The 16,758-nt window shown below is 40.1% G+C and overlaps 1 protein-coding gene across 3 annotated transcripts in view; it reads left to right on the top strand.

The window, feature by feature from the left end:
- Positions 1 to 330: 330 nt before the first annotated feature.
- Positions 331 to 16,758, top strand: part of MED13L (mediator complex subunit 13L) — a 428,665-nt gene continuing 412,237 nt past the window's right edge. For all 3 annotated transcript variants that reach the window (XM_043988426.1, XM_043988440.1, XM_043988433.1), the window contains exon 1: positions 331 to 516. In XM_043988426.1, the coding sequence (XP_043844361.1) occupies positions 445 to 516 (72 nt within the window). In that variant the 5' untranslated portion in view covers positions 331 to 444. The remainder of the gene's footprint in view (positions 517 to 16,758) is intronic.

A 16,758-nucleotide genomic window follows, 5' to 3' on the forward strand; every position in this document is an offset into this window, starting at 1 on the left:
GCGCGAGCCTCGGGCCGCGCTCCCGCGGGGAGTGAGCGCGGGGGTGTCTGGGCGCCCGAGGAGCCCCGCGGGCCGTCGGATCGCCCTTCCCTCGGCCCCCCGAGAGGCCGCGCTCGCCGCATCCTGCCCGGGAGCCCGGAGCCTCTGCCGTTGTCGTCGTCGTAGCTGTCGCTGCCGCCCAGCCGCCCCACCCCGGGAGCCGCCGGGAACGAGGCCGATCGGAGCGGGCCGCCGGCGGGGCCGGGACCGAGACGGGAACCCCCCGCAGCCGCCGTCCTCGCCCGCGTCCTCGTCCTCGTCCTCGCAGCCCGTGGCGGCGGCGCCACCCCCGCGGCCGCCGCCGCCGCCGCCGCCGCCTGCCCGGGCGCAGCCGCTTTCCCTGCCGGGGTTGCTTCGGACTCGGTCAGACATGCCCCGCTCTGGCGGCCGGGCTCGGGGAGGATCATGACTGCGGCAGCGAACTGGGTGGCGAACGGGGCGAGCCTGGAGGACTGCCACTCCAACCTCTTCTCGCTGGTGAGTCCGCCCCCCGGGGCCGGGGGCCGGGGTCCGAGGGGGGAGGCTCGAGGGCCGGGCCGGCTCGCCCGCCACCCCCAGCGCCCAGCAACTTTCTCCGCTCCCCGGTTCTCCAGCCCCGGGCTCTAGCCCTCGGCTGCCAGGACTGCTCGGGGTCGCTCCTCCCCGCCCCTCGCGTCTGTCCCCTTCGGCTTCCCTGGCGACTCTGTTCTGTCTCTCCCCGTCTCCCGCTTTGATCGTCTCTCCCTCCTTGGATCGCTTCCAGTGTTTATTTTGCTCTTTAAAATCATTTGTCGCGAGCGTGTCTTCCTGAAGCAGCCCCATTGATTTGCATGTGAAAGTATCAAAGCCCGGGTTCCGGGGTCACACTTTCCAGGCGGATCCTTCGGTGCATATTTTCCCCCCTTTCTGGGATTTTTTTTCTTCTAAATTTAAAGCCGTGATCCATGTTATAGGCAGCTTTTTTCCCCCCATCTCTTCCTTTTCGGCTCCCTGCCTTTGTGTGCGTGTGTGCGAGTGTGCGTGTGTGTGTGTTTTAATTTCATCTCGAATTGCTTCGCAATTTTCAGCGAAAACACTTCATTTGAATGTGATTGTGTCAGTGAGGAGTAACCCTGGGAGCGAGCGAGCTCTGGTGATTGTAAACACAAACAGCTGGCTCTGGGATGCTTCCTACTCCTTTCAGATCAGGGAAACCTTTTGCCCGGACCAGTCCGAAAGCAGAAGAAGCCTCTCCCCCCCCCCCTCCCCTCCCCTCCCCCAGCCCCAGCAGAAATCCACAGACGTGCCCTCCCGGGCGGTTTGATGACATCGCTTTTATCCGCCTCCTCTCTCCTGGTAATGGACAACTTTTACTTCGAATTCACATTGCTCGGCTTATTCTAGGAATAGCAACGTAGTCAATTGTTCTCATTGAACCTGGGCCCCCAAACTACAACATTAAATTAATCTAAATAAAATCGCATACCGCGGCAGCAACTATTTCCTGGCTCCTCATGACATTTGGTGGAAAATGTCATCTTTGCTTTATTGAGCTGCATCCCAAAGTCCTGAATGCGATCACGTTATTGAAGCTCGCATTTATGCTAATAATTGCAGTGCATGGTTTTTCAATGTGTGCTTTGTGCATGGATTATTATATGTACAGCTATGTGCTTGTGGTGCTAGCATAAATTTGTTTAAATATTGAGAAAAGCTTTGTAAACAGAGCCGAGAAGGCAGCATTTAATTGTGGAATTAACCGAACAGTTTATTTCACTGATGTTTTAAAAAAGCTTCTTTTAAGTTGTGCAGTTTCTGGGGCTCTGAACGTTGGAAAGCACACATTTTTGGAAATCCTTTTTGTGTGACCTGTGTGCTGCTGATAGAAGCGTCATCTCCTCTTAATCCTTGTTTACTCTGGATAAATAATTTAGTGCTTAGAATGTGATTAGTTACATTTAATTATGGGTAAAGTAGATTTTTTTTTCTTTGAGCCTCTGAGCTGAGAAATGTACATTCTGACCAGCCTTTTGAAATGAAGGTGCTATGTTGTTTTGAATGGTAGTTTGTAAATTTATCTTCAAATCAACACAAACAACTTCTCCAGGGAAAGTGTCTCTTTAAATTTATAGTAACAGTGGGATAGCATTAGCGCCATAGTTCATATTAATTTTCAAAAGATGTTCAGTTCTTATTTTAATACTTAAGTTGAAAATTGCATTTGTAAGAAATTGTAATGAAAACTGAATTCAGTGTTACCTTTTGCTTTTACATATTAATTACATATTAATATAGCTTTCTGAAGTAGTCTGTTTAAATAGCCCAGAAAAAATGAAGGTGTTGATTGACAGGAATATACACCTCCTCCCCCCTACCCCCTAGTATATTAATTAGCATCTGTCAGGTAGAGACCTTCATAGATTAGTAAATTTATTGATTAAGTGGGAATTAAAATGTTTTGGTTTAGTTAACTGGTGACCACATTGACACATTTACAGGTAATTAAAATAGCCCAGTAGACCAGTGTCAGTGGATAGTGATCACACAAACTGCCAAGTGTCATGCTGACTGGTTACAGCTTTTGTTTGTGGTGAATTTACAGTGTTACATTGTATTTTTCTAACGTGAACCATGTTGATGCTGACCAATTTTAAAATTGGTATAACCACTAGGATACAGCTTATTTTCTCTATTTTACAATTTACTCTTTTAAAAAGCCTGATGGAGGAATGTTGGTAGCTAAGAGATTATATTCAAGTGCTTGAGAGATATTTTATATAAAACTACAATTTTGCAGACTTGAGTACTTTGCTGTAATGATGACAGCTAGCTAAGAGTGGATTGTGCTCTCATTTAGCACGCTTCTTAAAGTTCTTTTAAAAAATTAAATAGTTTATGTTCCTATAGAACCTTTCAAATAGAAAAATATACTAAATTAATAAGATTTCTTGCCATATTTCTTAGTGTAGAGAGTGACTGGAACAAGTTGTCAAAGCTCTTTAGAAAACAATTGAAATGGACTGTTAATTCTGTGGTAAAGTTTTTTGATTATAAAAGTAGAATTTCTAATTGAATCCTTTATACATTTTTGGTTTACAATAGTGTGAACATATTGCCACTACATAATGCTTCTAAAGATTGCTATTACATCATATGATCCATGGACTGAACTTTGAATTTTCATATGCCCTAAATAAAACTTCTCCTATTGACTATAAAACCTATATAGCATGCTTCCTCTTTGGGGCAATGTAATTTCTGAATAGTGTTCTGGTTGTAAGATTTGTGTATGTCATCAAATTACTGTAGTTCATACTGAAACACAAACCAGAGATTAGAGAGTTAAGATTCTACATTGTAGTATCAACCCGCCCACTCTGCATTAACTATAGGTGTTCATTATGCCTTAGCCCAAGTTTATTGTGCAATGTGGGTGGATTAAGGCTTCTACTAGCACTTTAAGGACTTTATTTTCTGGTTGTCATGTTTCAACATGTTGTAGTGCATCCTACTTTTTAGATTCCTGTCTTTACTTCCTTGGTATTATTTTCTGTATTAAAAGCATGATTGTCTATTTGATCAGGGTTGTAACCATGTGTGTTTCTCACAGACCCTGCTGTGAGATTTGTAGCTACTGCATGAAGTTCATGCTTGACTGTGCCTTTGTGACCCAAATAGTTTTCTCATGTGGTCCATCACATTCTGGGCGAGGGTGATAACTCACTTATCATAGTTCAGATTCACTTCTCTGTGTGAAAGCTGCTCCTTTGGCAAGTGTAACAATTTATACTTAGGTTTTGTATGAATGTGCATCCTCGTGCAAGCTCAATTTAGAATTTCCATACCCAAGAGCTGAAGTGCATATTTAGTATTGTTTTACATTGCAACCTTATGGAGGGTAGTGATTGTGTCTTTAGATTCAAGTGTAATACACTTTTGAGATGTTCAGAGTGATGTAATTCTTAGGTTGATACCACACCATACACTCAAATTGTTGTTTGCTTAGAATTATCTTTCTAAATATGAGCATATGGGTAATCCACATTTTTCTTTTCAGAGTGAATAGAAGATACATTTCTCATTGAGATTCATTGATCCTCCATTTGAAACTTCTAAAATAATCTGTTGACCCCCATATGCCTATTTAATTTTTTTGAATTAGGGGAAAGTAGTTTATATCAGTCTTACTGTAGCTTTTGGAATTTTGAAACACATTCCTTTGAACCAAACATAAGTTATCTTAAATGAGTTTGGGGAAAAGGGGATGTTGCCTATGATCTTACACTGGCCAGGCATATTTTATTCACATTCAAATGAACATTTGTTGCAATTTTAAATTTTGATATTTACTTTACAAATCTTAAATCCATACTAGGTCATTCTCCTTCATGCAGACATTCCTAATTTGCTAATGCATGTTTTCTATTTAGCATTTTGTTGTGGTAGTTCACAGTGTTATAGTATTTGTATATTTTTAATAGCAATAATTGCCACCCAATAAGAGTGCTATATTAACCTCCAATTGCTAGTAAATATTTTAAAGTACATAATAGACAGCAATTTAACAGGCATGGTGTAGCAGTTTACTGGACCATTTTAAAGAGCCATTTGTACGTGTGAGGAGTTCATAATTTAAAGAGAACATACTATATACAGAGACCCATATGTTGGTACTACAGAATATTCAGCTGTATTGTTATTTGGAAATACTCATGGGGAGAAAATGAGGGTGTGTGTGTGTGAGTGAGTGAGAGAGAGAGAGAGAGAGAGAGAGAGAGAGAGAGAGAGAATCTGGTGGTAAGAAAGTATTAGTGTCTTATGTTTTTATTTATCTTCAGTTAGACTCCATGAACTTATTTAACTATCTTGAAAAATTGCTTCTTTTGGTATTATTTCACACTTGCATAAATATATACCATAGTCAATTATAATTGATTACATTTTACTTGATACAGAAAACACTTCAGTTTTGTTCATCGATTTACTAATTGATTATGCTTTAAAATAATGTAAATTGAGGGATATATACCAGAACACTTTAAAGATTATCATTTCTCCTCCAGTCCTAACTTAGCTGTTAGATTTTAACATATAAGACATATATTAAAGTGTCATGTCTATATAACAGGAATCCTATGGCTTTCTTTTTCAGGTTTAAAAATTGGGATTAAAATCTCAGTTTTGTATTGTACATTCTTATAAGCATGTTTATCATTAGTTTTTTTCCCCAAAAAGTGTCCTGTCATCTTATCTCTAAAAGTTTAAGATTCCAAGATTAAATAGTTTCTAAAGCATTTTTTTTTGAGGGGGTGGGGGTGAGATAGTGGAAAATATTACTTAACATTCCTTACCTTTAAGCTATTTGTGGTATGGATTTCTTTTTCTGGAGGTGGGTGGCCTACTTATCTCCCAAAAGACAACCAATGAGAAAGAAGATCAAGTGAAGCTTGTGCATTTCTGTCATGGTTGAAGCCTTCACTGCATCTATTTCTTAGAAATGCTGAAAAAGGATCTCTGGCACATTGCTCTCTCGGTGCTGAGCATTTGTTTAAAGTGTGGCATAGATGCAAAGCTGTTTTATCAACCGTTTGCCCTGTGTAGTGTTCCTTCAGCATTTCTACTTGGCCATTGTATAAACATTCCTATTTTCGGAAATTACATTTACTGTGCTACAGTGAGGTAATCATGTAGCCTTAAAAATGTGCCTCTGGGATATTGTTAAGTGGATACATTTGTTGCCTATCATTTGTTAGAGATTTAAAACGAATGAATCTAAAAATATTTGTAAAATGCTTTTAGAGTTTAGAAAAGATGTTCTTAGGGTTTTAAAGTTATTTGACTAAACAATGACATTTAGATGATGTTCTAAATGATAGTCCGTTTTTTCACTATTATTTAGGATGTTTGCTTTCTATTGATGGGGAAAGCTTAATTATAGAGGGGAGATCCTTTTACATTCATCTTCACCAATATTAGCATAAAATAAAGGTAAATAAGGCAGTTTACATATAGGAAATGTGTACCATTTGTTCAATTTTTGTTATGTGCAATGGCACCTGGGTATTTCAGTTTAGTGAGCTATCATTGCTTTGGACGATATGATTTAGTTTGAACTATGCTACATAATTGCATATTGGCTTTTATACAAATATAACACTTCTGATTCTTCTACTTTTAAAAGATATTGAAGTAATTGTTTAATAGTTGTTTAGTAATTTAATAATTGTTTAGAAAATAATAATCTAGAAGTTAAATAAAATAGTTCACTTAAATGCAGGGAAAACACGGGTTGTTCAATACACCTAAAATGTCAGAACTAGAAGAGGTCAGTCTAATCCAGATGCTTCATTCCTAATTTAACAGGGGATAGGAAATTGAGGTCCAGAGGGGGTCATATGATGTCTCCCAGTGTTACATAGTGAATAAGGTGGGACCGCTAGAACTCAGGTATCTTCATTCTTATTCATTTTTTTTTTTATTCCAAGCTATCTCCATTTTTGATTGGTAAAGTGGGAATATTTGTTTAATTGAAAATTTCTGAAAATGTAGTTGCTTTATTATTTTCTGGAAAAAGTTGCTTATTAATTTTTGGGAAGACTATTAGAACATGTTCAGGAAAACAAAATGTTGGTTCATTGTGTTTCCACAATTTAGGTGCCTTTTTGTATAATTGCTTCCTCATTTAAGAGGAATTGTAGGTGGAATCTACTTAAAACCATCTTTATAATGTTGTGCAGCCTCACATCTCTGGCTGACAGCTGTCTGCATTTTGGACTTATTTCACATACAGTAAAAGTCTATTGCTGTGAAATAAAAGTGGCACCTTCCAAAATGAATGTATTAAGTTTTCCTTTCATTCATATTTACTTTTTCTTTAGCCCAATATTATGGTTTTAATTGTCAATAAAGGCAGACTACAAGACTTTATTAACAACTGAAGATTTTAAGTAAACATTTAGTCATTTGTTCTTTATCTGACAGCTTCTTAGTCCTTTTTATTATAACAATTAGAGACTAATTTTGTATGTTAAAGATTATTGTTTTGGAAGACAATGCCCAACATAGAAAATTTTTAGTGTTCACTGCAGAGCTTGAAGGGCTTTTAAATGTACTTTAAAAATTTTAGTGGTACTAAACTCTGACAAAAGTATTCAGAGAACAATTAGAATAATTATTGACATGGAAAATTATTTATAAGAGCACACACAGAAGTTTAAATTTAGTGTAATCTGTTGCTACACTGAAAACTGTTCAATATAGAGAATGATTTTTTTAAAAAATAGGGATGTTCTCTGGGTTTTAGATCTTGAAAGAGGTGATTAGGTTCATTAAAGCATCATTTGGGAGTTAGTAATTAAGATGTGTAAGATTTAGATACATAGGCTTTTTAGCTTCTAAACTTTGCATGGAGAAATATTTCTCCTTGGTACTCCCTCATACAAGTTACTTCTCTCTGGGCTTTAGTCTTCTTATCTATTAAATGAAGGAACTAGACTAGATGAAGCCTTGATTCCCTTTTTTCCTGTAAATGCCATGATGTTATGTTTACATGAACATGAATAATAATCCTATTTCACAGACTTAATTTCTCTGGTCTCTGTTAGAGCCTGAATGATTTTGTTTAATTTTAAATGATTTCGTGCCTTTTAGATAAATATACTGTACAATTATATAATACAATAAATATACTTAACTTTTGGGTAGATTTTTATGTGTTCTTTCAGTAAATTTTATAAAAGCCTTATTGATCCTTAGGCATGCTGACCATAAATTAAAACTTATCCAGGGTTAAAATTCAGTAGACATTTAATTCATTTAATTTGCTGAATGACTTTGAATAAGGGGCTGTATTAAGAATTGGTTGGGGGAGGGAGCAGAGACAGGTAAGTAACAAGGTTCCCATCTCCAACTCCTTTACAGTTTCGTTTGGGTGGGGTAGGTGTGTTTGTGGGATGCTCATGTACTTGCTACACACACACACACACACACACACACACACAGCCTCTATGATATAAACTACAATGTGAAAGTATGTAAGCAATAATAAAAGTATTGGTAAAGGTCAAAGGAGGAAGGGATTAAGAAAGAAGAATTACAGCATGTTGGAACTGCACAGGATCATTTAAAATCCATTTCCTTCTTTTTTATGGATGAGTAAAGTGACTTGTGTAAGGTCACATAACTCCTAAATGACCAAGTCAGGATCTAAGCCAAGGTCTGCTGGCAAGTCAGCATTCTTTACCATACTGTGCCTTCCACTTAATAAATGTTTGTGGAATCAATCAGAATTATCCGCCATGTTAGGAACCATGAAGGAAGTAAGCTAAGATTTTTGGATGTTTTGGATACATTGGATATTTTCATCCATAAAAGAGAAGTAGGGCAGTTAGGTGGTGCAATGGATAGTGTGCAGGACCCGGAATCAGGAGACTCCTCTAGACGATATCAAACCTGGCTTCAGACCCTTACAAGCTCAGTGACCTTGGACAAATCATTTAACCCTATTGCCTCAGTTTCCTCATCTGTAAAATGGGCTGGAGAAGGAAATGGCAAACTACTCCAGTATTTTTGCCAAGAAAACCCCAAATGGGGTCATGGAGAGTTGGACACCACTGAATAACAACAAAAGGAGGGTTTTTTTTTGTTTTTTGTTTTTTTTTCAGGGCAACGAGTGTTAAGTGACTTACCCAGGGTCACACAGCTAGTAAGTGTCAAGTGTCTGAGGCCAGATTTGATCTCAGATCCTCCTGAATTCAGGGCTGGTGCTTTATTGTGCAACCTAGCTGCCCTCAAGTTGGATTTTTAATTTACTGGCTTCTATTGCCTGCTTCATTTTGTACTCTGTAAGACTAATGCAGCATTTTATAGATTTGATTTTTAAGCTTTTAACAAAGTTCTTGATATATTTATTTTTGACACATGGCATTCACCAACAATATCAGTCTCACATTATGAAGTCTTAGACCTACCTTACTTAGCCCTGTTGGGGCCAGCTTGGACCTTTGGAGGTGGGAAATTGGGAGTTGTCATTTCTGAATATATCTCTCCACTTCCCTACCCAATGAACTTTCTCTTCTTTCTTTCTTTTTTTTTTTTGGTGAGGCAGTTAGGGTTAAGTGACTCACCAGGGTCACACAGCTGGTAAGTGTCAAGTGTCTGAGGCCGGATTTGAACTCAGCTCCTCCTGAATCCAGGGTCATGCTCTATCCACTGCGCCACTTGGCTACCCCCTTTCTTTTATTTCTAACAAATTTAAGCATTGGCCGCACCTCACAGCATATGCTACATTCTGGACTAATCCCTTACCAATCCCCGCCCCCCCTCCGCAAAAGGAGAATACATTTTCTTCTTTCTTCTTTGGGGCCATGTAATTTCCCCAATTCTTTTTTTTCCCCCTCCCATGGGGTAATGAGGATTAAGTGACTTGCCCAGGGTCATACACCTGAGACAGGATTTGAACTCAGGTCCTCTGAACTCCAGGCCCAACTCTATCTACCACACCGCCAGAAGCATAGTCTAAAATTTCTGCCTCTACTTGATTTATTTATTTACTTTTCTGCCTATTGCAATCTGGATTCTACTCTAAATACTCTTTGAATCTCTTCCATCAGCCGTCAATTGCTAAGTCCTATGGCCTTTTCTTAGGCCTCATGCTTCTTGTCCTTTCTGTGGTATTTGATGCTGTCCACCCTCTCTTCCTGTGGCTTTGATGACTTTGCCTGCACTGTTGACTTCCTTGGTTATTTTACTTGTGTGTTGACTTCCGCCCCACTCCTTAGGTCTGAGTATCTGCCCGTGGTTCTGTCCTCTTCTTTCTCTAGACTCTTTTGCTGTCTTATTCTACCCATTCCCTTAGGCTCACTTCTCACCTCTCTGCAGTTGATTCTCATTCTGTACTAAGTTCAACCTCAGTATCTCCCTGAACTCCAGTCCAGGCTGCTTGGCATCACTACCCAGACATCTGATCCGGAATGGAATTTGTCATTAGCTCTGATCCTCACCCATCTTTTCAAATTCTCTGTCTATTAATGATACCACCGGTCAGCCAAGATTGGAATCTCAGTAACCTTGAATTCATCGCTCGCTCTCATCCTTCACATCCTCCACATCAATTGGAACCTGCTGTTGACTTGACTTCTGCAAGAATGTAGAGATCTGTCCTCTTATTCCCACTCTCCTCAAAGCTCTTCTCTCTTGGCCGAGGCCCCTGAGGCTGCGCCGGAAGGTCCTTTGGCCACCGTGGTTTGGGGAGAAAGGAGACTTGAAGGAGGATTCAACTTGGACTTGGTTTTCTGCTGGGCTGATCAGTGGCTAATGCTTAGTTTCTATTGAGGTTTTAGGTTGAAAGGTGCCTATCACTGGACTGGTTAGTCAGGAAGCCTGGGTTTTAGCTTCATCTATCACTTACAAATTGAATTGGCCTCAGGCAAGTAATTTAATTGCTTCATGCCTCAGTTTCCCATTCTATAAAAGACTAGTCCATATTCATACTATTTCACAGAAATCTTGTGAATAAAATGAAGCACATGAAATAGTTTCTTTTTTTCCCTGAAAAATCACTACATTTGGCATTTTTTAGACAATTTCCAATCTTGTAACTACAGGAGTCTTTTTTTTTTTTTTTAAGGTGCAGGGCAATGAGGGTTAAGTGACTTGCCCAGGGTCACACAGCTAGTAAGTGTCAAGTGTCTGAGGCGGTATTTGAACTCAGGTCCTCCTGAATCCAGGGCCAGTGCTTTATCCACTGTACCACCTAGCTGCCTCTGCTACAGGAGTCCCAGCGCTTCACATCTTGCCACATGAGCTGAGTCTTGAAAGAAGTCAGGGGAGCCTGGAGGTGGAGGTGAGGAACACCCCAGACTTGGGGAAGAGCCAGGGCAGATTCAGAGTGGGGAGGTGGAGCATCACATGGGAGAAACATCAAATGGGTCAGTGTAGCTGGATTATGCTAACTAGAGAGGAATAAAGTGTAAGAGGACTAGAAAAAATAGGGAGGGGGCAGGTGATGAAGGGAGATGAGCTTGTCTTTAATCTTAGAGATGATAGGGAGCCAGTGGAGTTTTGTGTTGGTGGGTAGGATCAGATGGTTAGACCTATTTGTGATTTAGGGAAATCACTTTGGCAGCCCTGTGCAGGATGGATTGAAGTGGTAAGAGGCTTGAGGCAAGGATGCCAATTAGAAGGTAATCACAATAATAAGTGGGAATGAAGGCCTGATTAGGGTGGTGAGTGTGTTATTGCAGCAAAGACCTATTTAAATTGTGGAGATAAAAATGATGAGATTTGGGACTGATTGGATGGAGTGAGTGAGATTGAGGAGTCCTAGATATGAACCTGGGTGACTAGGGGGTTAGAAGAGGGCAATACAATTTGTTGGAAAATATGGTGAGCATCAATTAATATCACGTAAAATAAAATTATTTCTTGTAGGAAATGACTGTACAAGTCTCTGTGCAGTCAGATAATTGTTAGAACAAAGAAAAATCAATACTGCATTAGAAGAGAGAATAAAATGAAAAGATACAACATAGAATCAACAGCTCCAACTTGACCTACTTAAGAAAATGATTCCCTAAATTAGGAACTGGATAAAGGAATAGATACTGACATAGCTATCTCCTAAGGGAGTTTAACTGATCTAAATCACATGCCACAGTGAGAATCTAAAAGAACCTAGAAGCGACCTCAGCCAGCAAACACTCGATTTCCTTGCCAAGAATAGAGATAGAAGCCAATTGTAACACTGGTTTAGGACATGAACTCATTTGTAAAATCTTATGGAGGGGGATAGTGGAAGATTGTGAGCTGTATCACATAAAGCTGAAAGAAGCAGAAGAGGGAAAAACAAATTAATCGAAAGCTTGGCAGGAGACCTGAACTGACTCTGAAATTCCTTTATCTGATCCAAAGCTTATTATTCCATCCTTGCCTTACAACATCTTTCATCCTCACCGTGCCTTCCATTCCCTTTACCCCTTTGTTCTTTTCCCAACCATCATCCCTGTCCTAGCTACCCTTTTCTGTTTCCTCTGGAACCATAGGTGAATCAATTCAATTCTACACTGGCCTATACTCTCAAATCCTTTCTCTTATCGCTCCTGTCACCTTGCCAAACCCCAGGCTTGAATCACCACCACCACCTGCCTCCTCTTCCCATTTGCTCTTGAGCAGAAGTCGAGGAATTCATCCCTCCCTTCCCCCACCCCTCCCTACTTCAAGCTTTCTTATTATTACTGAGAATTCCACCATCCACCCAGACCCTCAGACTTCCGACCTGGGTTTCACCCTCGCCTCCTGACTTTTCCACTTTACAGATTCAGTCCTTTGCCAAAGGACTGTCATTTCATCCATCACATCTCTTGTCTGTGCTTCCTTTTCTTCTTACACAGCCACAGCCCTGGTTCGGGGCCTATTAGTTCACACCTAGACAATTATATCAACCTTCTAACTTTGGCTTAGGGTTTTCCCTGCTTCAATTCAATGTTCATTCAACTGCCAATGTGAGTTTCCAAAAATGGAGGCCTGACCATATCACTTCCCACCCCCACCCTTATGAATTCTAGTGGTTCCAGGATCAAATAAACTCTTCCCACAGCCTCTATTTAAAGAGGGCTTCCAGGCAAGCTAACTCTTTATTTCCCACCAGCAGCACTCCTTGTACCTAGATGGCACAGTGGATAAAATGTGCTGGGGCCTAGAGTCAGGAAGACACCTTTTTGTGAGTTCAAATCTGGCCTCAGACACTTACTTGCTGTGTGACCCTGAGCAAGTCACTGAACCCTGTTTCCTTCAATTTCCTCATCCATAATATGGGCTGGAGAAGGAAACAGCAAACTCCTCCAGTATCTTTGCCAAGAAAACCCCAAAATGGGGTCACAAATAGTCCAGACACACACAATTGAACTGCACTGTATTCCTTGAACCGAACTCCACTGTGATCAGAAAACCTCATCACCAGGAAACTCATTATCCTTTGAGATTGTATTGGCTTTTACACTTACACCTCATCAGTACCCTCTACCCCACTGTGATCTGAGAACTAGACGGCAGAGCAAAGAACTTAGCCATCTTTCATTCCCACTATTTGCACTGGATGGAGCAGATTCCACTTTCTTTCCCTTCCTTCCTCCCCTTTCCCTTCCCTTTGTGTGCTGTCTTCATCCATTAGATTGTGAGCTTGTAGAGGGTGGGGACTTTCTCTTTTTAATTTGTATCCCCAGCATTTAGTACACTGCCTGCTTGCGTGTTGGCTGACACTGTTTGACATGTAAAGTTGTCCCAAGAACTTTATCTTCCATTCTTCCACTTTGCTCCTTGTGGTCCAGTAGACAGAGTACTGGGCCCAAAGTCAAGAAGACCTGAGGTTAAATCTGGTCTTGGGTAAGTACTAGCTGTGTGATCCTGGGCAAGTCACTTAACCTCTGTTTGCTCCAGGAAAATAACAGCACCTCCCTTCCAGGGTTATTGTGAAGATCCAATGAGAGGAAAATTATAAAGTGCTGAGCAGAGTGCCTGCCACATGTTAAGTGCCGTAGAAATGTTAGTTACCGTTATTCTTATAAACCAGTAATTTTGGACTGATTTGTAGGAAAGTCTCTGTGCCTTTGCACAGGCTGTCCCCCATGCCTGGAGTACTCTTCCCCATGTCGTTTCTTTGGCTTTTTTCAAGGCAGAGCTCAAATCTCCAGTTCTTGAGGAGGTTTTTCCTGGTCTCTCTAGTTGCTAGTACCTTCCTCTCACAGATTGTCTTTCCTTTGTCCTGTATGTGTTTTGTTTGTATCTAGTTATTTAAATATTTTCACCCTAATGTGAATGTCAGCTCCTTGAGGGCAGGGATGGTTTTTTTTTTTTTTTTTGCTTTTCTTTGCATGCCTAGTGTTTAGCAGGTTACCAGTCACTTGGTAAGCACTCAGTAAATGCTTGTTGATGGATCATTTTCAGAGCATTTAAGGATGAAATTGGAAGTACACAAAAACAAAACCCCGAAAAGATCTGTAAAAGCTTTTATAACATGCTTTTTTCCCCCTCTGCCAGTAGCTCAGTAGCAATAGCACTACCATATGTGCTGCATGTGATTTTCTTAAAGCATAGGTTGGTATGTCCACATCATTATACTATGCAACAAACTCTAGTGGTTCCTTATTACTTCTAGGTTCAAATATAAACTAATGTACACAGCATTTCAAGCCTCATTACCTAATACATTCCTACCTTTAACTTATACATTACTCCTCTCTCTGTACTCTACAGTCATTGACTTGCCAGTCCTCACACATGATGCACCATTTTCCCTCTCTATGTCTTTGAATTTCTGTCCTCTGGCCTGAAATGTTCTTCCTTACCTCTGACTTTTGTCTTCTCTGGTTTCCTTTGAGACTCAGCCACCTTCTGTGGGAGAATTTTTCCAGCCACAGTGCCTGGAACATAGTAAATGCTAGATAAATGCTTCTTGATAAATGAAGAAATGGACATGGCACTAAAGAAACAGGGACAGGAAGAACAGTGGCCCATATAGACACTGAAAGACAATTTGGTGGATATCAGGGATACATTTTCCAGGTATTTGAAAGGTGATATAGCACAGGATGGTCACTATGTGATCCTTCGAGGAATTGATTTCCAAAGTATCTGAAAAAAATGAGAGGATTACCAGATGCTTAGGGGTTAAAAAAATCAATCTCAGAAAAAGATGACTGAGAAAATAAAAGTGTAATTACCGAAACTTATGCCAGTTTTTCTCACCTGTATAAAAATCTTTAAGAAAAATCTACGCATCTCTTGAGGGAACCCTTGATGAAGGTATTGAAAATAACAGACAGGCTCTTATGAACTATATTCCACAGTGGTCCACATCTTTATATCATACAATTGACTGAAAGAGAAAGAGAACACAGGATCCTACTGTGCTGACTATAAAAAGAGATTTGATTTGGTAGAGTAAATTTCATGCAGCATTAGAGGCAAAAAGGTATTTTTTAGTCCTATGTTAATTGAACAAGATTCATTGAGAGATGCAATAAAGAGCTTTGTTCAACCCTCTGATTATTAAATAAAATAAGGCATAAAATGTGTGTGACTATCATGGAGGAAATTCAGTAGAGAGTAGAAATGGAAGGGGGATTACTTATAGATGAAGTATTACAGATGTTGCTCTTAACTTTGTCGACCCTTTGGAATGAATTTATAATCACTCAAAACAGTTTGGCCTAAGTATCCTCATAGAAATGATAAATGGATGATGGCCTGTTGAACTGGCTTTTCCATCCATGCATTTTGGTCAGATGGACAGTGAACTGGACCCAAATCCTGGAGGAAGAAGCTAGCAAGCTGTATTAGATTGGGGATGGTGTGTTGTAATGATCCCAAGCTTCTTTTTGAAACAAAACCCCATCTTTTTTTAAAACAAAATTCCTTAAGCGATGATGCGACTGCAAATCATGGAATATCTCTTTTTTGTTCAAACTTGTAGGTTACCCAAATAGCAACGGAGAGCCCTTTAGTTCTCATAAATGGAATTCATTGTATTACTAAAGAAGACGTATGAAAGAGATAGCAAAAACATGCCATCAGAGATTGTGAAAAGAAAATATGGTAGGTAGATATGTCAGATAATGAGAGTGAGGAAGAGTAAATGGATGGCCTGTGTGCTCCATTTATCTCCAGAGAATATCACATGAAGGCCCCTAACATGTTGGGTGTGGACCCCTATCCAAGGTTTACAGAAAGACATAGAGGAGATTGCTGTAGAATGAGAAGGCCTAGAGGGATGGCAGTGCCACATAATTGGAGAGCTCGTATCAGTGAGATCTCACATGCCCATCTAAATATTTTTCTCTTGAATTTTCTATTGGTATCTAAAATGTAGACTCTAGATGGTTAGTTTTGTTTTTAAGGCCAACCCATAAATTGTATGTCTTGGTGGCATTAGCTGAACCTTCCTGGGAATCTGGATGAGCCCTAGGCAGTTTACAGCAGGAAGTTGGGATGCAGCCGTATGCTGCTGCTTTTTTTGTGAGGGAGGTTAGAAAAGGGGAGGGGAAAGGAGGAATTAATATTAGTCTTCTATTTCTGGCTGAAGAAAAAAAAAACCTGGATTAAGAAGGGAAACTGGTAAAAAACAAAACAAAACACATTTATCAGATGACACCATGTTCTCCAGAGCACTGAACTTGGTCAAGAAGGCCTGATTTTGAATCCTATCTCACGCGCTTGTAGGCACCTTAACCTGTTTGGGCCACAGTTTCTTCGCCTGTAAAGTGAAAGGGTTACACTTGACCTCTATGGCTTTGAATCTGTGATCCTAAGAGCTTATGAAACTCCAGTGTTCTTCAGTGTTGGTTCACTTTGATTGGTTCCTTTAATGACCCTAGTGATTTTATTGCAGTCTATAATCTAACCACCCTGGACAGTGGTTGGCACAATGATTGGAAACTCAAGCTGTGGCTAATATTTGACAATTTAAATTATTGATTCCTTGGCAGTTCATGGAGTGTTCTTTGAATTTAAAGTGCTACGGAGTTGATAGATTTGCCATAAAGGAGTTTTAGAAATCCTTAAGATACTAGATAAGGATATCTTGCTTTTGATAAGAACACATTTTGGTCTTGCACATTATAATTCTTGCTCTCTTCAAAACAGAATATGGATTGTGAACCATGGACTACCTTCTGTTTTGATGTTCTTACACCATTCAGTACACCAGCTCTAAAAATATGATTCAGTTCTTATGTGCCAAGGGAAACCATTCTCTTTTCTCAATAG

The sequence above is a fragment of the Dromiciops gliroides genome, chromosome 1, assembly GCF_019393635.1.
Source record: "Dromiciops gliroides isolate mDroGli1 chromosome 1, mDroGli1.pri, whole genome shotgun sequence".
In the NCBI taxonomy this organism is placed as follows: domain Eukaryota; kingdom Metazoa; phylum Chordata; class Mammalia; order Microbiotheria; family Microbiotheriidae; genus Dromiciops; species Dromiciops gliroides.